Source organism: Bombyx mandarina, chromosome 19 (assembly GCF_030267445.1).
Source record: "Bombyx mandarina strain Sakado chromosome 19, ASM3026744v2".
Classification (NCBI taxonomy): domain Eukaryota; kingdom Metazoa; phylum Arthropoda; class Insecta; order Lepidoptera; family Bombycidae; genus Bombyx; species Bombyx mandarina.
In genome coordinates this window covers 6431218-6454423 of record NC_143225.1, presented here as the reverse complement: position 1 = coordinate 6454423, position 23206 = coordinate 6431218, and the positions used below count along the sequence as shown (strand labels likewise).

The 23206-nt window shown below is 35.4% G+C and overlaps 2 protein-coding genes across 2 annotated transcripts in view; one reads left to right on the top strand and one right to left on the bottom strand.

Moving 5' to 3' along the window:
• The window catches only part of LOC114243744 (uncharacterized), a 50956-nt gene extending 27999 nt beyond the window's left edge, over positions 1-22957 (bottom strand). The window contains exon 1 of the mRNA XM_028175348.2: positions 22618-22957. The gene's annotated coding sequence lies outside the window, so the exon portion shown is untranslated. The remainder of the gene's footprint in view (positions 1-22617) is intronic.
• On the top strand, positions 12460-13620 carry LOC149500828 (uncharacterized). Its single transcript, XM_089735160.1, has one exon. It carries the CDS (start codon positions 12460-12462, stop codon positions 13324-13326), a length of 867 nt encoding a protein of 288 aa, XP_089591286.1. The 3' UTR covers positions 13327-13620.
• Positions 22958-23206: the final 249 nt, after the last annotated feature.

Below are 23206 nucleotides of genomic sequence, written 5' to 3'. Positions count from 1 at the left end.
TGTATTCACGGTCACTACACTGTCGAGCACAGCTGTGAGTTCAGAGACGCAGCTCGCAAGCGGGCCACGGATCGGAAAGCACGTCCGCGCACGACCGAGTCGTGAGCGAGAATGGCCGATTTATGTACTATCAAAATATGTGATATAATTTCGTGGGTAACACAACGATGCGCGATTCAGCTTTTGCGTCAAGCGCCATCTATCGACGACAAACGGGATTGTAAAATAGAAAATTATATCACATTACAATGCGTTGCGCGTGCCATTTTCTATCGCTTAGTCGAAGAATTTTATTACTACTCCTACTAATCATTCAGTGATTGGAGTGGCATTAAAAATAAACTAGCTAAACCGTTGATTCTGGGCTAATGAGAGTTAGAACTAGCATTCAAAGGCGTATCTCTATCCCATGTAGCACCCTCTAGTGAGTGCACGGTCGAAATGGAATACTCACAATGTAGCAGATTCATTGAAAGTTAGCCCACTGAGTTTCTCGCCGGATCTTATTTTATTGTTTTAATATTAAATTATTATTGTTGATTTTTATAATTGCATAAATTGATAAAAAATGCTATGCAATAGCTTTACCGCGGCAGTCTCCGAGTGCCACACGTCTTTTTTTTTAAATTAATTATCTGCTGTTAACAGACAAGTTAACGCGAAACCGCGAGGTTAATTCGAAGGTTCTTTGAAGAGGATTGTCTTCCACTATGACACACTTTGAATTGTATAGAAAAAGCTCCATTCTTCAAGTTGAAGCCGAAAATGATTCAACAACGCCTTTTTAAAATGAAGGATTGCATTTGGCGCTTAGTGCCCTTGTGTATTTCACTCAAATACTGAATTAAACACAATGGAAAGGCATTGTCGGCGTCGCCCAAAGCACGTCATTACGGATCCTCCTGATCCATTAACGGTGCTTTTAGGTACCACAAGCACCGGTCATCGTCCTCATCGAACTCGTCGCTTGCGACGAAGGGCTCGACGAGCGAATTAACCCACAGACACAGCCCACTGAGTTTCTCACCGGATCTTCTCAGCGGGTCGCGTTTCCAATCCAATGGTAGATTCTGCGAAGCGCTGCTCTTGCTAGGGCCAGTGCCAGTACCACTCCGGTTTGAGCCCCGTGAGTTCACCTACACGCTAGGGTGAAGCTGAAATAGCCTCTCAAGGCTATCAGCATAGGTAGGAAAAAAATGGAAATTCAAAAAAAAGTTTGTGGAAAAATAATTATGAATCACTTATCCGGAAGCGCGCAATTTTTATTTATATTAATATTGACCATCTAGTCATCGTTCTCGTCGAACCCGTCGCTTGCGACGAATAGCTCGACGAGTAAATTAACCCTCAGACACAGCCCACTGAGTTTCTCGCCGGATCTTCTCAGTGGGTCGCGTTTCTGATCCGGTGGTAGATTCTGCGAAGCACGGCTCTTGCCAGGGTTCGTGTTAGCAACGTCATCAGGTTTGAGCCCCGTGAGCTCACCTATTAGTTAAGGCGACGCTGATATAGCCCCTCAAAGCTAACAGTTTAGGCAGGAAAAAAAAAATGGCCACTACTTACCTCTTTTATTAAGCGGCAAATTCATTAATCCTTACATAGAGTTAATCATTACAACAATAAACAAGGTACTTAGATAAACACTAATTTGTTAGCAACTTTTCTTAGTGATACTTGTGGTGACAGTGTGTGCAAACATTTACCACAGGCATTTAAATTTAAATTATAAGTAGGTAATATATGGTTTTATGCACGAGCTAATGATCTAGATATAAAAAAAGAGGAGTCTATACATATTAGATTAGCGTGATAAAAAAATACATTGAGCACTTTGGACTGAGAAAATGAATAGTTTCTAATTTTACAAATACAAACTTGATTTTCATGTCGAAATTGAGAGCGTGGCTAGATTTTAAGCATTTTTTTAAAATCTTATTCTGTGTGGAGCTAAATGAGCACTTCTTAATATTTATTCAGAAATTAAACATTTTATTCGATGTGAGAATTTAATAAAATTTAAATGGCACATGAGTTTTTTTTTATTGCCCAGATGAGCTCACGGCATATCTAGTGATCATTTGTTACCGAAACCCATAGACATGATAACGTAAACACCGCCACCCACCTTGAATCATTTCTAAGTCTCAGCTTACAATACAACGGCTGCTTCAAAATGCAGCGGAAACAGACTGGGTGGTGATACCTACCCACGCGCACCACCACCTTACAAAACGCACTACCAACATTAAAATCTATATCTATACTAATCTATACTAATATTATAAAGAGGAAAGATTTGTTTGTTTGTTTGTTTCGAATAGGCTCCGAAACTACTGGACCGATTTGAAAAATTATTTTTCCATTAGAAGCCGACATTGTCCCTGATGAACATAGGCTACTTTTTTTAATTTTTTTTTTAATTTTTTTTTTTGGTTTCATGTGTGTTTTAATGTTTCCGAAGCGAAGCGAGGGCGGGTCGCTAGTAGTTCTATAAAAATATAGTTCTAAATCTATATAGTATATAACATTTTCAATACCCTATAAGTGCAACGTTAAAATTTCATAGAAAAACATTAAACTCGATACCTATCTTATTTCAAAACATTGAATGTGTTATATCATCTTATAAGTAGATAGTCTGTTTCACCGAATATTTGCACTGTCAATGCCACATTGTCAACGTTTTTACATTTTGTGTTTAGGTGAAATTCGAATATTTAATTTTAAATGATGGTTTAAAAATAAAATTCTTTTTTTTTTTGTTGTTCCTCTACCTGATCGTTGATAGCCATTAGCTTTAGCACGAGCAGTGCTTCACCGAATCTACCGCCGGATCGGAAAAGCATTTAATTCGAAAAAAAGTTATACGGCACAAAACCAAAGTCACCGACATAGCTCACTGAATCATAAAGCTGGAGTGGCAGGCCACGCATGCCGTAGAATTGGGAAACCGTTGGAGCAACAGAGCTTTTTACCTATTAAAATCGCGAATCGGTAAACGTAGTCTAGGTTTGTGGTAGGCAGCGGATAGGCTCTACCCCTGGCATTGCTGACGTCCATGAGCGACGGTGACCACGTACCATCAGGTGGGCTGTATGCTCGTCTGCCTACAAAGGCATCAAAAAAAAGGTATGGCACCTTGCGAAAGGCAGCTGATAAGAGCTGGATGAAAAGGGCCGAAATACGAGCTTCGTATATTCTTTACGAGATACCTATCTATAGCGATGGACAAGTGTGGGCTTTGATGAAGATGTCAGTTCTTTATTAATATGCTTTTATTAGCTTCAGACGTAGGTATGTATGTTTGTAACGGAATCTTTGAACATGATTTTGACCGGATTAACTCGAAATTTGGTATACTTATTAAGGACCGATGACAATTCAATATTTAAAAAAAATTGAAAAAATTTAAATTCAACTAAAAAATGATTAATAAATAATAGTTTAAAAAAACTAACAAAATATGCTTTTATAGAAAATCCAACTAAAAAATAGAAAATAAATTTTAATAAATTTGAATTAAAAATAGTGTAAGAAAGAATTACTTTATTGTAAAAAAATTATTGTCTTAGAAGTAAACGCGCTTATCTAGTGGCAAGAGGTCGCCGCAGCTCGTGGATATCAACAATTCCAGATATAGCGAAACCTATCGTGTAGCTCTCTCCTCAAACACCGCTTTAAGAACGTTCATCTCATCGAGGGGTGAAAGGTTACCTATTTGGCTTAAGTGACAATTGCCACTTTACAGAGAAGCCATTAAAAATTTGACAAATTTTCATAACACAAAAAATTCTTCAACTATATGAATGGAGTAAACTTAATTGAAGCTTAATTAAAAACATCGAGCTGTTGATGTTGTTTACTGGTGGTAGGGCCTCTTGTGAGTCCGCGCGGGTGGGTACCACCACCCTGCTGCCTATTTCTGCCGTGAAGCACTTATGCGTTTCGGTTTGAAGGGTGGGGTAGCCGTTGTAACTATATACTTGACACCTTAGAACTTATATCTCAAGGTGGGTGGCGCATTTACGTTGTAGATGTCTATGGGCTCCAGTAACCACTTAACACCAGGTGGGCTGTGAGTTCGTACACCCATTTAAGCAATAAAAAAAGGGCTAAAACTAAATTAAACTCACCTTCAATTACAAAGATAAATGTCGCGTATTAAACGAAATATCGCTTAAATCAAATAAATAACCTTTCGCCCCTCGATATTTTTTTTTATTGCCCTTGTAGGCAGACGAGCATATGGCCCACCTGATGGTGAGTGGTTACCGTCGCCCATGGACTTCGGCAATGCCAGGGGCAGAGCCAAGCCGCTGCCTACCGCTTAATACTCTCCACAAGCCTCGTTTGAAGAAGGACATGTCACAGCGCTCGGGAAACACCTTGGAGGGGAGCTCATTCCATAACCGGATGGTACGTGGCAAAAAAGACCTCTGGAAACGCACTGTGGATGACCGCAGCGGCTCCAGATCGTATGGATGAACTCTACTCCGGTGACGGGCGGTGCGATGGTAAAAACGAGATGCCGGTATCATCTTGAACAATTCCTCAGAGCACTCCCCATGGAACATACGGTACAAAATACAGAGGGAACCGAAGTCCCTCCGCAGACCCAGAGGTTCCAAACGATCCGAACGATATAATAAAGCTATTTTAAAAAATCTCAACAGTTTTTAGCGTCTCTATAATTTTTTTATTCTCCAGTTTCTTTGATTCTCTTATTAACCGTACCTCATGATAAAACTCTAAACGTTGCCATACGACGGACTTCCTACTATTTTACTTACTTTAATAAGTAAATGAGAGAATTAAAATTTATAGTATAGTAATAAGTTGGAATGCTATTGCGGGACACGATAACCTCGATATCCTTAACATCGCCGCTAACTACACACGCTCCTCGACACCACCTTTTGAAGTCGTCGTGGCCTAAAGGATAAGACGTGTTCGAATCCCGTAGGTGGGTACCAATTTTTCGAATGAAATACGTACTTAACAAATGTTCACGATTGACTTCCACGGTGAAGGAATAGCATTGTGTAATAAAAATCAAACCCGCAAAATTATAATTTGCGTAATCACTGGTGGTAGGACCTCTTGTGAGTCCGCACGGGTAGGTACCACCGCCCTGCCTATTTTCTGCCGTGAAGCAGTAATGCGTTTCGGTTTGAAGGGTGGGGTAGCCGTTGTAACTATACTGAGACCTTAGAACTTATATCTCAAGGAGGGTGGCGCATTTACGTTATAGATGTCTATGGGCTCCAGTAACCACTTAACACCAGGTGGTCTGTGAGCCCGTCACCCATATAAGAAATAAAAAAAAAAAAAAAAACACCACCTTCCCCGTCCTAATGAAGCTAGAAAGGCCATAAAGACAGCCGCAAATTATCCATTTAAAAAATCTCATTATTAATATTATACGCCCACTGCGACATATATACACATTATGTAAATCATATATACACCATTTATCAGCACGTTATTTTTATAATCGTTTATATAATAGTAGGCGGAGAAAAAGATGCTTTCTGTATTTCACTTATGATTAATAGCATGTTACTAGGTTTTTACTCAATTTGAATTATCCACGCGTAACAAAATTTAATATGGAACTAGGCAGAAAAAGTTCCGGTGTGAAATTAATTTCTTACGTAAGACATTGCCAGCTCCTCGTCGATTAGGGCTTGATTATGTAATCCCTCATCACGAATACTAATTCATGCTAATTTTGATTAGATAAAGGGTTATTTAAATTAACATTCGTGATTTCGTTTAAAACGTTGGATGAACAAATCCATTTCAGTCGAATATAACTCAAAATTATACCACTCGACAGTGAAGAAAGCTGAGGAAATTTTGTATTTATATATACATATTAATGTCTATCATTTTCACCTTTTGTTTCTTAAATGGAATAAGATTTAAACTGTCATGGTGGCTAGCATAAAATAGAAGATATTTGAAAAATATATATATCGAGTTACCTATATTTTCAAGATAAACCTCAACAGGTTCATCGCATAAACTCTCACTACCTTATTTAGCTGCTAGGTCCCGGACCATCCGCTTGGGGTCACACGTAGCAAATAAGCTCTGTACTAAGTGAACTCGCGATTTAATTTTTTTTCCCTACCTAATCTGTTAGCCTTAAGAGGCTGTGTCAGCGTAAGCTAACAAGTGGGTGTGCTCGCGGGGCTTAAACCTGACGATGTTGCTAACATTCACCCTAGCTAGAGCAGTGCTTCGTAGAATCTACCACCGGATCGGAAACGCGACCCACTAAGAAGATCCGGCGAGAAACTCAGTGGGCGCACCTTACTAGAAACTTCGTGCAGCCCTGGTACTTGCAGGCTAATCATAGCACGGACAACGCTAACTTACTGACACGACCTCCGATCTCGGAGTGAGAGTGATGTAGCAACAGCTGTCATGAAATAGAAGATATTAGACAAAAACCAGAATGGAGCTGATAATTCAGAATAACACATTTGGAATTCCATTCATATTTGTCAATATTTGAACACATACAAATGAATTACATTACCTTTAAAGCGAATTTATAATCGGAGATCCCTTTGCAACCGAAATAGGCAAGTGGTACCTACCCGTGCGGTCTTAAAAAATGTCCCCTACCACCAGTATTCACTCTTATAAATTTAGCGGGATTGATTTTTATTACATGATGCTATTCTTTCATCGTGGAAGTTGTTAATCGAATATAAGTTAAGTACGTATTTAATTAGAAAAATCGATACCTATCTGTAGGATTTGAACACCGGCGCTCGCATTCGCATCGAATTACTCGATACGAATGCACCGGGCGTCTTATCCTTACGGCTACGACGACTCAATACTAGCTAATTAATCTTGTTACTAAAAATCTCACTGAGGATCTCGGCCGTATTTTAGGTGACAGTTGCCCGCTACATATCAGGATTAACCGTAAGATCTTACTTCTGTAGATCTAGATACATTTCTAATGACCAATTACAATATTATTTTAACAAGGCTAAGAAAAAATACACATTGCATTTGACATAATTCAACACGACTTTTAAATCTCGCCCAGACGGAAGCCATGGCTTGTTTGATTAATTCCCTCATTATTTTTATTACTTTTTAACGCTGTGATATATAACGTGCCATACATTAAATGCGATTAGGAAGTAAACAACGTTTATTGGTGATAAAAGGAGAAATTTATTGAAATTTTTCGTGTAGTTGAATGTCGTAAAATTGTTCAACTTTCTTATAATAATTTACTCAAAGCTATTAATTACTTAAGAGAAAAATTACGAAGAATTTAAGCTCGTCATATTAAATATAAACTATTTTTTTATTTTATTGTCGTTGGAAGGAAGATAAGCATATTGTTCCTAATGATTGAAAACCTACCGAAGAGCGCAAAATACGTATTCTTATACTAAAAACAACTACAACACGATTTTAGTGCCACTTACTTTTCCGTGTCCACATGATTTAGACTACAATGAACACTATAAGGTCACCAAAATCACCTAATCAGTACAGCTGTTCTCAAGTTATACCATTAAAACAAATAGTATTTTATATTATTAATAATTATAAATACATAAGTACAAATTAGTGTCAAGAATCCAGTTGTTCTAAATGTAAAATCCTTTAACATTAATCAGCAGTTCGATTAATGTTATATAATTAAAATATTTTAATTAAAAATGTCTATTATTATCCTGCCCGATACGTGACGGGCTATGAAGACCGCGGTAATTAAATTATTTCAACGGCCATTTCTAAATTTTTTTTTTTTTTTTTTTTTATTGCTTAGATGGGTGGACGAGCTCACAGCCCACCTGATGTTAAGTGGTTACTGGAGCCCATAGACATCCACAACGTAAATGCGCCACCCACCTTGAGATACAAGTTCTAAGGTCTCAAGTATAGTAACGACGGCTGCCCCACCCTTCAAACCGAAACGCATTACTGCTTCACGGCAGAAATAGGCAGGGTGGTGGTACCCACCCGCGCGGACTCACAAGAGGTCCTACCACCAGTAACAAACTAAATGCTCATTTATCAAAATGCTACCAAAACAAGGCATTATAAGTACTGTCCAATGATTCCTCGGTTCTTAACATACACAATATTATGTAAAAAAACATTAAATTATACATAAAACTTTTTGAATTAAGGATTTAAAACTAAAATCTGGCGGTCACGACAAATGTCAAAGGTATACGAATCATTTTTGTGGGTCACGTATTAAATATTGTAAATTAGGCACGATTAAGAAATTTCATTAATCTTAATAAGCAGTTAAATGGATATTCATAATTATCAATCAGTGAGAGTAGTTCGTATAATTTCGAAATCCCCAAATCGAAGTCTATCCGGAAGTTATTAGTAACATGATGAGTTTATACAATGCAATATAAAAATCATTTAATTTGAACAATATTGTCCGTTTCAGATATCAAAATGTAGTTTTGTTGCCACTCTGCCAGCTAGATTTTTTATTTTTGCTCCTCAGAATACGATTAGCATAATTTAATGTTTAATCAACCTGACCTAAAATTTGTAACGCGATCGAACTAAAATATTTTTCAATCGGCTGACTAATTAGTTTCTCTTTTTTGCGTCTTAACAATTGCGTGGGTGTTACAGTTTGCAAATCGAATTATCAGATTCAACTTTTTTTTTCAGTGACCAAAATAGATTTACGTGTCATAAACATGTGCTGAAGTTATAATAATCTTTACTCATAATAATTTTTTTCATTTTTAATTATACAAACTGCTTTGGTACTATTCTAATTTTAATTCTAAGGACTTAAGTCATAAAAAAGCAAATTACCTAATAGTTAGAGAATAAAAGAGAATATGTACACGTGAAATAACTTAAACAACACTTAAAGTAGCTCTTGATATCTGAATATCTATTAATAATATTAATTTATTTCTGATTTCAATATGTCGTTTATATTGCAAACTTGAATCGTCTGCCGCGAACCGGAGAGCAACCTTCGCATTTCCAAACGTTTATAAATCAATGATTACACAATGATTAATGAAACAGTTCATAGTCGTAATATGTGGAGCGTTACTTTGTTGTTAAACCAGTTTTTTAACTGTATTTGTTGTTTGCGCAAGTTTTTTTTTTTTTATATAGACGTCGATTGCATCTTTATGCAATTGCAACGTTTTCTACAAAACTAGCTGTCAATGAAACTGTTATTAACGCGTCTTGTTGAGCAAGATTCCTGGGTTTGGATAATCTCTTCGAAATATGTTTCTGAATGAAACAGGTACCGTTTCAAAAACGGTTCTTCAGATAAATAACGTAGCGTACATTAAAGTGGTACTGGATTTGTTTAAATAAAATTATTCTCTGTAAATTCTGTACTCGCAAGCAACAGCTTTTTAATACCAGCATTATCCTTTATATCACTACATAGTATAAAAAAAAGTCGCTTTCTCTGTCCCTATATCTGTCTGTCCCTATGTATGCTTAAATCATTAAAACTACGCAACGGATTTTGATGCAGTTTTTTTTAATAGATAGAGTGATTGAAGAGGAAGGTTTATATGTATAATAACATCCATTAAATAGTGGAGAAATCAATAATAAATTACAGTTTCCGAAGCGAACCGAGGGCGAGTCGTTAGTTACAGATAAAAAAATTATGTTTTTCTACAGATTAATAATTTGCGTTCCTTGGATATAACGAGGAAAAAATATTACTACTTATTTGCATAAAAATGAATAGTGATAACTATTAGATTTCACGTAACAATTAAACAATCCCACACACATCCCACCTTCAGCTTCATCGAAAATCTAAATAGAAAGTTACCGAAACACGTAAAAGATTAAGTTTTAAAATTACAACTTTCAAAAGTAAATTTTATTCAAACTGCAGGCAGATTAATATTCGTGCGTTTATCCGATTAGTTTTAAATGGCGTTTTAAAATAAATCTCCCAGCAATAGTAAACAACGTTTGAAGTGTGTCATAAGTGCCATAACGCTAACTAAATTTGACGTAAAGAACTGTGCTAAGATTAGCATTTCGTATCTGCTTCAAAATTAATCTGTGGTCAAAATTACCTTTTCATTGACGATCTAATCGAGTCGTATTAATCTCGTCCTTTAATTATTTAAAAATATCGAAATTGACCATAAGATTATTAACTGTTCATTCCATTTTATACCTACGTCATTTTAGGCGCTGTCAAAATCCTAAATCTTATTTTTATACTGCGTTTTTCAATGTAATTTGAGAAGCTCTCGTAAATATTTACTTATTAGTAAAAAATACAGACAAGATCGTATTTTTCTATTACTCAGATAGATGTACCCGGAACCACAGATTAATAAATAGTTACCCGGAACTGACGTCATAGGAGAGACGTCATAGCATGAATGCCACCGCCCACCTCAGAGCAGCATAGTCGTATCACTTCAGGCGACTTATCCCTTAGACCACAACTATGGAGGTTAGAAGCAAGGTGTACCATTTCAGTGTAATAAAAAGAGTCCGCTGAAAGGAAGACAATTAAGGTGGCGCCATAGCAGCATGTGGAAAGATTTTAAAAACAACGACATTTCACTTCAATCCAGCACACTTTACTTTTTTTTTTTCCTATACTGATAGCCTTGAGAGGCTATTTCAGCTTCGCCCTAACGTTTGTAGGTGAGCTCGCGGGGCTCAACCGGAGAGTTGCTAACACTGACCCTAGCAAGAGCAGTGCTTCGCAGATTCTACCACCGGATCGGAAACACGACCCACTGAGAAGATCCGGCGAGAAACCCAGTGGGCTGTGTCTATGGGTTAGTTCGCTCGTCAAGCCCTTCTGCGCAAGCGACGGGTTCGACGAGGACGATGACCGGTACTTCACTCTGCTTAAAACTGCTATATTTATATCATTTCCGCTTCCTACACGATCGCTATTTCGGTTAGCCTTCCAACAATATCTTATTGTTTAGGTAAACATTTTTCAACTTGTCTCCTGTACAAGATGGTGCTCATTACCTCTGCCTTCCATAACCGCGACGGCATAACTTGAATGCTGCTTTTCATTCAACTTTTCGGTACAAGGTTGGTAAATTTCAATTTTATAAATTCACATGATGGTTGATAAAGCTAAGGGCTTTGTACCAAACTGCCTAGCGCCTCCACTTAGCCACTACGCATCGCTAAAAGTAAGGCATGACACTAAAGTGGAATGAAGTTCGGTTTCTAATTAAAAAAAAACTTACGTATAATTTCAAATAAAGATCTGCGTACGATCCCACATTGTTTGTTACCAAACAGTGTTTTCTAAATACTCAAACATAGTATATAATACATACATAATACATAATATGTAACCATTTCACTAATTACACAAGTTTACATATCGGTTCATAGTAAGGTTTTAACTTCTGAATTTCATCTATTGCTAAGTCTACGAGTGAAATACGTATTGATAGACCGCCAAGAACTCCGAAGTTCGGCCGAAGAAATGATGTTATGTTATGCCCCTCACACTAGTACCTAAGTCATATATCAATTCTCATAAACACATAATGTACTCTAACTCTTAGTTCTTAAGTTCTAAATCATGTTACTATATAACATGCTTATTTCCTCATGTTACTAAATCATATGTATATTGTTTACTTTACATCAGATCTTCATTTGGAATTAAAACATTAGTTAATATTGTATTCCTTTCACATCGGTAAAATTCCGTCATTTACTAATTGTGTCCTTACGGATTCTAAATATGTTTACCAATACGGTTCATAGTCTAAATGACTCATTTACTAATTGTTTAGTAAATACTATTCATGTATAAATTCTCTTTCTCCTTGAAACCAAAAAGTTCGTCATCAATCTTCAAGCTCATAACATCGTAACTCTGTCCGTGTAACATCAGATTTTTGTAAAGGATAAATAAATTCAGTGTATATTAAAATAAAGTTTTTTTTAAAACTACAAAACCGCTCACCGCGTAACAAATTTGGCGCAGTCGGTAGGATTCCGCATAGAAATATCGCCAAGACGAAGTTTTAACGTGCATCACCGCATCGCGACGGAACTCACATCGCCAAGCAACAGCAGCAGCAGCAACTACGGGACACACATCGCCCAGCAGCAGCCAGCAACCGCAAGACGACGTGAATCAAGCACGGTAGCTGAAGGCTTTTGAAATAACTTCGCCGAACAGACGAGAGTCCACATGCAGAATCTAATTTTAATTGTACTGTGGTAAGTGGTTTTTATATGCTCTGAATTCATCCTTAATCCTTAATCTGTTACACAATCCTAAATCTTTTTCCTAAATCATATATATTGAACAAAATCTTAAATAAAATCTTAAATCTTAAATCATTATAAATCAAATCAAATTCGCGACTTTTGGTAGAATTTTTTTTTTTTTTTTTTTTTCGTTATTTCTTATATCATATATTTTCTTAAATCAAGCCATTCAAAATGTTTAGCGCAGAAAACAAAAATATGGCTCTAGAAATTACGATCGCTACACTCTTACAATTAATTCCAGAATTTAATACATCATCTCCTAGCCAAGTGTATCGATTTATCAGATCATGCGACTCCGCGTTTAGTTTAGCTTCTGTTCAACAACAGATGGTACTTTTAATATACGCGTTAAATAAAATCACAGGGCCAAGTTCATCAGACGTTCATGCCAAACAATTTTCAACGTGGTCTGACTTAAAATGCTTCCTAATACAAAAGTTTTCTCAAACTAAAACGTTAGGACATCTTATGTTAGAACTACAATCCATGTTCCAACAATCAAAAGAAACTGTTACTGACTATTTTCTTCGCGTGAATCTTTGTCGAAGTAAAATAATTGAAAAACTGTGTATCGAATATAACGATGACATCCTAGAAGGACGTAAAATTACTGCTGAGGAAACAGCTCTCAACGTTTTTATTAACGGCTTAAACTCTGACATAGGCGTAATGCTTAGAACCAGAGATTTCAACAATCTAACTGACGCCGGAAATTTTGCTATACAGGAAGAGAAAATTCGAAATATGAACAGTGCTAGACAAAAACTTTTTAATATGAACCCTAGCACAGTTCCATATCAAAATCATGGTCAATCCAGACATATTCGAACTCCACAACCAAACTCTGGCAACCATAATGTTTCAACTCCCTTAAAATCATGTAACTATTGCAAGAAGCCTGGTCATTTAATTCAAGAATGTCGTAAGAGACAATATAATCAAAGAAATAAACATGATCACAACTCAATCAAAATTAATAATTTAAACTCGCAGGCGGCCGAGCTCACGGGCACTGCTTCGGAAACCGCGAATATTTAAAGCCCAATACTAAATCAAACGACGTTCTAAACCAATTTAACAAACACAATGAGCAAAAAGCCTTAGACTATAAAAATCAAACTCAGGTCACAGAAAATAATGTTGTTAATTCAGTTCATCGGGAACAAACAGCTATTTTCACCCCTCAGTTCGAGAACAATAGCTCACATAGTTCAGCAGTCTATCGGAGACAACTTAGTGACGTTGCGACTCAAACTGAAGACAGTGACTTCGAGACCTTTGTAGACCCTAAAGCTTTTTCAACTCAAAAATCATCAGAACCTCTTGACAAAATCACAAAATCAAATTCTAAATCGAGTTCTAAACGAAACTCAAAATCAAATTCTAATTCTAAATCAAAATCTAAATCTAACTCTAAATCGAATTCTAAATCAAATCCTAAATCTAACGAAATCATTAATTTGAATTCTCATTCAAAATCGACTCCTAGCTCAAAGAGTCAAACTAGCACAGAAACTTACATAATATCTTCATTCAATGTACCCCCAGAAAATCTACTTTATTGTAAGTTTCACATCGAAGGACAACCAGTAACCCTTCTTATCGACACAGGCGCTGCTATTTCTGTTATTAATAAAGACAAAATAGGTACAGCCCCTCTAGATGAATCGAACATCGTGTCTATTGTGGGAATATCTGGAACTAACTCTACCATTCGTAGTTTTGGTACAGCACGACTGTCCCTCGATAATCTATCAAAATTCAAATTTCACGTTGCTAACTTAAATATCAGTGTAGATGGTATTTTAGGTAACGATTTTATGAACAAATTCAATGCTACCATTTATGTTCAATCTAAGACCATGCGTCTTAAAGACAAAAATTACAAGTTAACAACTCTCGGTGATAAAGATGAGTCACCGTCGGATTGTAAACAAGTTCTAGGAAAGCGATCTGAAACGATGATCGCTTGTTTTACAAAAGACATATGTAATGGTAACGCGTTCGTCGAAAAACAATCCCTAGACAAAGAGTTGACCATACCGAATGCACTTATCTCAGTTTCCAATGGAAGATTCCTCATAACTTGTGTCAACTCAAGCGACCGTGATAAGACGATCACATCATTACCATTAGTAGAAACTAAATCGTTATCATTAATTAATAACTCAAATAATACTAATTCACAAATAAACTTTACAAACTCATTAAATAATGGCGTCCACGATAAACGAGATAAAGTTCGTCAACTCGTGAGAACTGACCATTTAAATAACGAAGAACTAAATTCTCTAGACAAAATTATTTCAAAATTTTCAGATATCTTTTATTTAGAAGACGAACCTCTGTCTTTTAGTAACAATACAAAACATTCAATTCCTACTACTTCTGACATTCCGATTAATACCAAAACGTATAGGTTTCCTTTTGTTCATCAAAAAGAGGTAAAATCTCAAGTTGAAAAAATGCTAGACCAAAAAATTATTCAACCTAGTTCATCTCCTTGGAGCAGCCCCATTTGGGTTGTCCCTAAAAAGTCTGACGCTTCTGGAAAACAGAAATGGCGTGTAGTCATAGACTACAGGAAATTAAACGAAATCACTATTGGAGATAGTTACCCTTTGCCAAACATCACCGATATCCTAGACAAGTTAGGTCATTCTATTTATTTTACTACCCTAGATTTAGCATCAGGTTTTCACCAAATTGAACTTGATGAAAAGGATATTCCTAAGACAGCATTCAGTACTCCTTATGGTCACTATGAATTTTTAAGAATGCCCTTTGGACTCAAAAATGCTCCAGCTACTTTCCAACGCGCTATGGATAGCGTTCTGTACGGATTGCAGGGAGAGCGTTGTTTCGTGTACTTAGATGATATAGTCGTTTTTGCTTCTAGTCTTCAGGAACATGAACAAAAACTAACTGAAGTCTTAGAGCGACTCCGTAAATATGGTCTCAAAATTCAACCCGACAAGTGTGAATTTATGCGCAAAGAAGTTGCCTATCTAGGTCACATCATCACAAATCAAGGCGTGAAACCAAATCCAGAAAAGGTTTCAGCAGTTAAAAACTTTCCTATTCCTAAATCGTGTAAAGATATAAAATCATTCTTAGGTCTCGCAGGATACTATCGTAGATTTATACCTAACTTTAGCAAAATCACTAAACCTTTAACGAGCTTACTCAAGAAAGATGTTCCATTTATATGGAGTAAAGATCAGCAGTCAGCATTCGATAAATGTAAAGAAATTTTAACCATGACTCCAATTCTTCAATATCCCGATTTCAACAAAGATTTCGTATTAACTACCGATGCATCGTTACATGCTATTGGTGCTATCCTCTCACAGGGAGATATTGGCAAAGATTTGCCAATCGCGTATGCCTCACGTACTTTAAATAAAGCCGAGTCTAATTATTCAACTATCGAAAGAGAGTTGCTTGCCATAGTGTGGGCAGTTAAGCATTTCAGACCTTATCTCTTCGGAAGAAGATTCAAAATCGTTACTGACCACAAACCTCTGACGTGGTTATTTTCAATCAAAGATCCAGGCAGTCGTCTCGTAAGATGGCGTCTCAAGCTCGAAGAATACGAGTACGAGATAGTTTATAAAGCAGGAAAAATGAATACTAATGCGGACGCTCTGTCTCGTCCAGCTATTATGAACTCTAACGTAATAGATTTAAGTCAAGATGATCAAGACGATTATCTACAAATAAATTTTGAACATTACAAATCCTTAGATCGTACCAATATAAATACTTCTTTTACTAAAATGTCTCCAGATCAATTGTTAGATGTTAAGCACAAAAATATATTTATTCCTATGTCATGTGAACCTCCTTCACAAAATAATCTATTTCATGAAGCTATCAGTTTATGTTCACAAACTGAATCATTTTTAGAAAATCAAAAATCTCTATACGAAGTATATTTGTTAAATTCAAATCATAATCAAAATTTATTCTTTACATGCACTAGACCCAGACACTTCGATCCTTGGGATTCTGAAAGTTATTTTAAATCTCTTCTCTCATGTCTCCAAAAACATGAAATTGATACATTGTACGTTCCAGATCTTAAAAATGATAATACGTGTAAACTAGAAATCAACGAACAACTTTATATATCTTCATACATCGCTGAATCATACAATTGTAAAATTATAATTTGTGAAAATAAAATATGTTATCCTAAGCCCGAAGAAATTCCTAATATTCTCAAAACCTATCACGATGAACCTCTATCAGGACATCGTGGAATCTTAGAAACAACTAGAAAAATTCGTGATGAATATTTCTGGAAAGGAATGACAAACGAAATTAAAGAATACATAGAATCATGTGTCGTTTGCCAAAGAAATAAAATTCAACGTAAATCCTTTAAAGCACCTATGGTCATAACTTCTCAATCTACTGAACCTTTTGAGCGTATATCAATGGATTTAGTGTCATATTCAGAAATTAGTGACAATAATAACAAATATGTCATAACGTTGCAAGACGATCTCACAAGATTTGTTCAAGCATATCCTATTCCTGACAAAGAAGCAGTCACTATTGCTAAACAAATCTTACATTTTTGCCAACACTTCGGTGTTCCAAAGCGTCTTCATTCGGATCAAGGTACCGAATTTACCAATAACATTCTTAAACAACTAACAAAATTTCTCGGATGTAATCACACATTCAATACAGCATATCATCCTCAAACAAATGGCGCTCTTGAACGATTCCATGCGACTCTTCGAGATCATATACGCATGTATTGCAATCGTCGTCATAAAAATTGGGATCAAATCATCCCTCTCGCTATTTTATGTCATAATACCTCAGTTAACTCTTCCACGGGTTACACTCCTCATGAACTTTTATTTGGTTTTAAGCCTCGTCCGTTCTACTCGCTAAAACCAATCTCTGATTACACAGCTTGCGATTATTTAAAAAATTTAAATGAACGTTTAAAGGTCTCTAGAGAAACTGCTTTACAAAATTTAGAAAAGATGAAAGAAAAAGCGAAAGAACGCTATGACAATCAAATTAAGAATTCTGTAGAATATAAAATAGGTCATAAAGTTATGCTAAAAGTTCCTAATCCTAACAATCTAGATTCTAAACCTGACGCACAGGATGCTGAACATTATAATGAATGCATCAATTCTTTAGAAAAACGAGAATTAGATGTAATGAATCTAATGCAAAAACAATTACAAATTACATCTTCTACAATTAAAAACTTTAATGAATCTATATTCAAAATCACATACGACGAACAAATTATCAATGAAAATATTAATCGTCTAAACGAGTATATTAACACTACAAAGAATACTGTATTCGATATTAAAATAAGTGAAGAAATTTCCACAATTTCCCTGCAAATTCTAGAATTAGTAACTAACTTAGAAAACGATATAAACGATTGTCTAACTAGTATTCTTTTTGCTAAATCAAATACTGTTCACCCATCGATAATTTCTCTCAAGCGTCTCTACGAAGAGCTTCTATTGTCAAATCATGTTAGAACAAATAAACGCTTAGTCACATCCGTAACATTAGATAATATTCATACCTTATTAGATTCTTCTACCTTATCAGCTTATGTTTACTCAAATCGCCTCGTATACATCTTAGAATTTCCCTTAGTTACAAACGATAATTTTAAATTATATCATATTTATTCAATCCCTGTACAACATCATAATTCCTCATATCACTCCACCATCCTACCAGAGCATATATTCTTAGCCACTAATCAAAATCAAGAAAAGTATGTTTCTACAAGTTCGTTGGAAAACTGCAACAATTTCGCATCGAGACAACGGTTATGCAAAAATATGGTCGTCTATGAATCTACTTCAAGACCAATATGTGAACTTGAAGTCCTGCTAGCAAAATCAAAATCAATTCCTAAATCATGCACTGTCACATCATTTCCTGCGGAAATAGCAACGTTTCAGCAGTTAGAAAGTGATAAATGGCTCTACGTATTAAGCACAGAAACTCAATGTGTACTTCAGTGTAATGGTGAAGTGTCGAACCACAAACTCTATGGATCAGGAATCATAACGCTGCCAGCATCTTGCAAACTCCATACTGGCTACAGCACGCTTACAGCATTTAAATCATCAAATGAAAACATCACGTATCCAATCGTCACACCGGATATAACAACTGACGATTGTTACCAAGAATTAAAAAAAATTTGAAATACCACATCTAATTCCAATTCCAATCAATGAGATCCCGTTGGACTCATTACAACAAATCAAGCACCATATTGACAAATATTCAGAGGAAATCAAGAAAATCAATTCACAAAATTTCATGAAGAAACATGAATCAAGTTTTTCATGGATCTATTTCTCGATCGGAATCACAATGCTTACATACATCTTATACAAAATCTTCAAGAATTTTCCATGCTCATTTGCGACCCGAAGAAGGTCAAATAGAGGATGTATCCAGATCTTTAACAATTGCTTTGATAATTCTTCAAGAAGAAGAAATACACAAGTTTCAATTCCAATGGCCAATATAGGTCATCCTACATCGTGCATCTCCGAAGACGAAGATGACATCGAAAATCCAGAAAATCCTAATTCTCAAAGTTCGAGCACCAACGCTCAACCTTTGTTTTAAGGGGGGAGGTGTTATGTTATGCCCCTCACACTAGTACCTAAGTCATATATCAATTCTCATAAACACATAATGTACTCTAACTCTTAGTTCTTAAGTTCTAAATCATGTTACTATATAACATGCTTATTTCCTCATGTTACTAAATCATATGTATATTGTTTACTTTACATCAGATCTTCATTTGGAATTAAAACATTAGTTAATATTGTATTCCTTTCACATCGGTAAAATTCCGTCATTTACTAATTGTGTCCTTACGGATTCTAAATATGTTTACCAATACGGTTCATAGTCTAAATGACTCATTTACTAATTGTTTAGTAAATACTATTCATGTATAAATTCTCTTTCTCCTTGAAACCAAAAAGTTCGTCATCAATCTTCAAGCTCATAACATCGTAACTCTGTCCGTGTAACATCAGATTTTTGTAAAGGATAAATAAATTCAGTGTATATTAAAATAAAGTTTTTTTTAAAACTACAAAACCGCTCACCGCGTAACAATGAGAACTTATAAGTTTTTTTTTTTCAGTGAATAATAATAAACCCGCTAGAATCTTTACAGTTATGGCTATTTGATTATTACAAGAAAATAAACTCGACAAGTGCATATTTTGTCTATGCGTGGGTATCTGAATAAAAATAACATTAAATTATCATATGCCTACTTTTTTTGAAGTGAAACTTCTTTAGGCTCGTTGAGGGTACAATTACAAATTAAACTCGCGACGGATCCGTTACGGCTGGAGAGAAAAGATAAAATTTTGGAGAGCGAGAGTAAGAAAATAAACAGAACGTCTCGCAAACGATTCGACCTTGGAGAGAGGGAAAGGACAAAACGAGCTAGGTCGTTTCTCTTACACACAGCATTCCCTATTACAAGAGAAATTTGATTTAAGGATGAAAAATGAAGAAAACCACACACCGCAAAAGAAGTGCACCAAGTTGCACACGCATCATTTGAAGTCGTCGTGGCCTAAAGGATAAGACGTCCGGTGCATTCGTATCTAGCGATGCAACGATGTTCGAATCCCGCAGGCGGGTACCAATTTTCTAATGAAATACGTACTTAACCAATGTTCACGACTGACTTCCACGGTGAACGAATAACATCTAATATATAAAATTCTCGTGTCACAGTTTTCGTTGCCATACTCCTCCGAAACGGCTTGACCGATTTTGATGAAATTTTTTGTGCTTATCAGGTATCTATGAGAATCGGCCAACATCTATTTTTCATCCCCCTAAATGTTAGGGGTAGTCCACCCCTAAATTTATTTATTTATTTTTTAGACAAAATTTTTAATTTCTATTTTTTTATGATACAACATACAAAAATACATACAATCCTCAATTTTCACCCTTTTACGATCAACCCTTATTTTTTATTTGCTAATTAAAAACTTTAAATTTTTTTGCGAGAATTTTGTTTTTATTTTGTCATGACGTAGAATAAAAAAAATCATATTACTCTGAAATTTTCACCCCTCTACGATCAACCCCTATTTTTTATTTGTTAATTATAAACTTTAATTTTTTTGGCAAGATTTTCATTTTTATTTTTATTTTGTCATGAATTAAAATAAAAAATCTGATGTTACTCTCAATTTTTCATCCCTCTATGATCAACCCCTTTTTTTTGTTAATTATAAACTTTAATTTTTTTGGCAAGTTTTTTATTTAGTTTTATCATGACTTAAAATAAAAAAAATCATATTACTCTCAATTTTCACTCTTATACGATCAACCCCTATTTTTCCATCCGCAATAAGGTTGCAAGATGGCAATCAAATATTATAATTGTAGTACGATAAATTCTTATTCAGAGTTTATAATTTCAAGTTCCTTTAATTATGATTTTTTTTAAATTGAATTTGATCTCCCGCGCTCGCCGGTCGACTACTGATCAACTATCAATCGATCAACTATCCCCACCAGGTGTCACCACTGATCCAGCAAACATCACGTAGTAGGGATGGGGACGAAGCCGGTCTCCTGTCTTACTTACTCACTATACATCATAGATTATACACTTAATATATTTGAGAGCTATACAATACTATACATTTTTCAGCCATGTTTTGTTGGTTTTATTTGTGTATCAATAGTATGTTCAGTAGGTCTGAGAATCGGCTACTATCTATTTTTCATACCCCTAAGTGAAAAGGGTTGTCCACCCCAAACATTTATTTTTTATTTTAATTTTTTGGATATATTTTTTTGTTTATAATGAGGTATTATGTGGTTAAATGAGGTTTTTATTTCTACAGTAGAATTTCCCTAGAAATCTTATTTAAGGCAACACAACGTTTACCGGGTCAGCTAGTCGTGTAATAAAAATCAAACCCGCAAAATTATAGTTTGCGGAATTACTGGTGGTAGGACCTCTTATGAGTCCGCACGGGTAGGTACCACCACCCCACCTATTTCTGCCGTGAAGCAGTAATGCGTTTCGGTTTGAAGGGTGGGGTAGCCGTTGTAACTATACTGAGACCTTAGAACTTATATCTCAAGGTGGGTGGCGCATTTACATTTTAGATGTCTATGGGCTCCAGTAACCACTTAATACCAGGTGGCCTGTGAGGTCGTCCACCCACCCATCAAAGCAATAAAAAAAAGAAAGATGTCTATAGGCTCCGGTATCTAAGCAATAAAAAAAAAGGATTTCTGGTGACTCTTCCCATAGTTTGTGATCTTATTTTACAAAACGACACAGAATTTTTATTTGATATGGCCTCATTAAACATGAACGTTACACTGATGCCAGAATAATAAAGTGTCATGATCAGGACAAGAAGAAGAAACAGAAGTAATGCTACTTATGTTATATGTTATACTAATATAAAGTATACCTAAATATACTAATGTATGTATGCTTATTTTTCGAGAATGCAATCAAAGTAACAGCAAATTTAGCGCAAAATATCAATATCTATATAAGTTGACACAATGATTATTTTCTCAATTATAATAATTCTTTAATACGGCAAGTATGCAGTCTTTTTGATTCCAAACTCAACACCACCTCAAAGCTACATCGTCATTTTGATCGTGACTTGCCAAGAATGTATTAATTCAACAGTCAGATCATAACAATATGTAATTAAACACCTAAATATTTAAAATTCCAAGATCTATCTCATAAAAAAAAGCCTTGGATTTGCAATGACCAATGCTTAAGACACGATTAAATAGAGTCTAAAATGACATTTGAGACTGCAGACTCAATAACGTTGTAGTGATGGATATTCTGTGCTTCAAACTGAATACATAAATGATTTGTAGCAGAAAGAGGCTCGATGCTGATACCTATCCGTCCAGATTTATAATGTCAACCAGTAAAGTAATTATGTCGATTAATTATTATTTTTGGATCTTTAGTTTACGACATTAAAGTCGAATTCGTTTGTCAAACATGTTAGATATGTATAATGTGTATGCAAATTTGTTCTTGACTCAATGCCAAGCGTCTTACTTATCAAGCTACGGATCCTATAATGCTTTTTAACTGATTATATTACCGAGTGCGTCGTATATATACAAAAAATGACAATAAAAGAATCTCAAAAGTCCTTGTTGTTTATCGATAATCCCCCTTTTTATATGAAGTACCAATTGATAAATGCTAAATATCATTAAAATTCAAATACTTTTCGCAAAACCTACTTAAGAAGAGCCACTCACCATCCACTGGAATGGTCCAATTAATGTCCTTCAATACCAGAAGGAATAAACATAAGCCCCGAATTGAGAACCGACTCCTTTTTTTAAGTTAATTAAAAAACTGTGTCTTAATCCAAAATATTCACAAAATTGTTTTTAAACTTCACTGCTTAATATAAAGATCACAAAAAAAATTAAGACTGTAAATTCTCACATCCCTTTCCCTTGGAAGAGAATAGAAAAAAAAAACAAAAATTTCCCGCGCGATCGTGTATCCGCGCGCTTGTTGACTATGCAACAGACGATACACAAATGTAGCCAATGGTTTCTGCAAACAGCCGATATGACCCGAGGAAACAGCTATCTCTAGATGCCAGATTATATCAATCGATGAATCGGAAACAAGGTCACTAATGCCAGTGCTTTATTGACAAAATATGAAAATGATAGTGCCGGGAGGTGAAGCTGAGAGAGTTCCAATCATCTTCGTATTAACGTCTTTGTTAAAAGTAATTGACTACTTAATTACTATCTATGGACTTTCAGAAGACTATAAACTTGAAAAATAAAATTTTATTACTGATAATATATCTAGATAAATGTCTATATT

Excerpts from the sequence above, each read along its gene's own strand:
- LOC149500828 (XM_089735160.1), top strand. The coding sequence starts at position 12,460 with ATGTTTAGCGCAGAAAACAAAAATATGGCTCTAGAAATTACGATCGCT.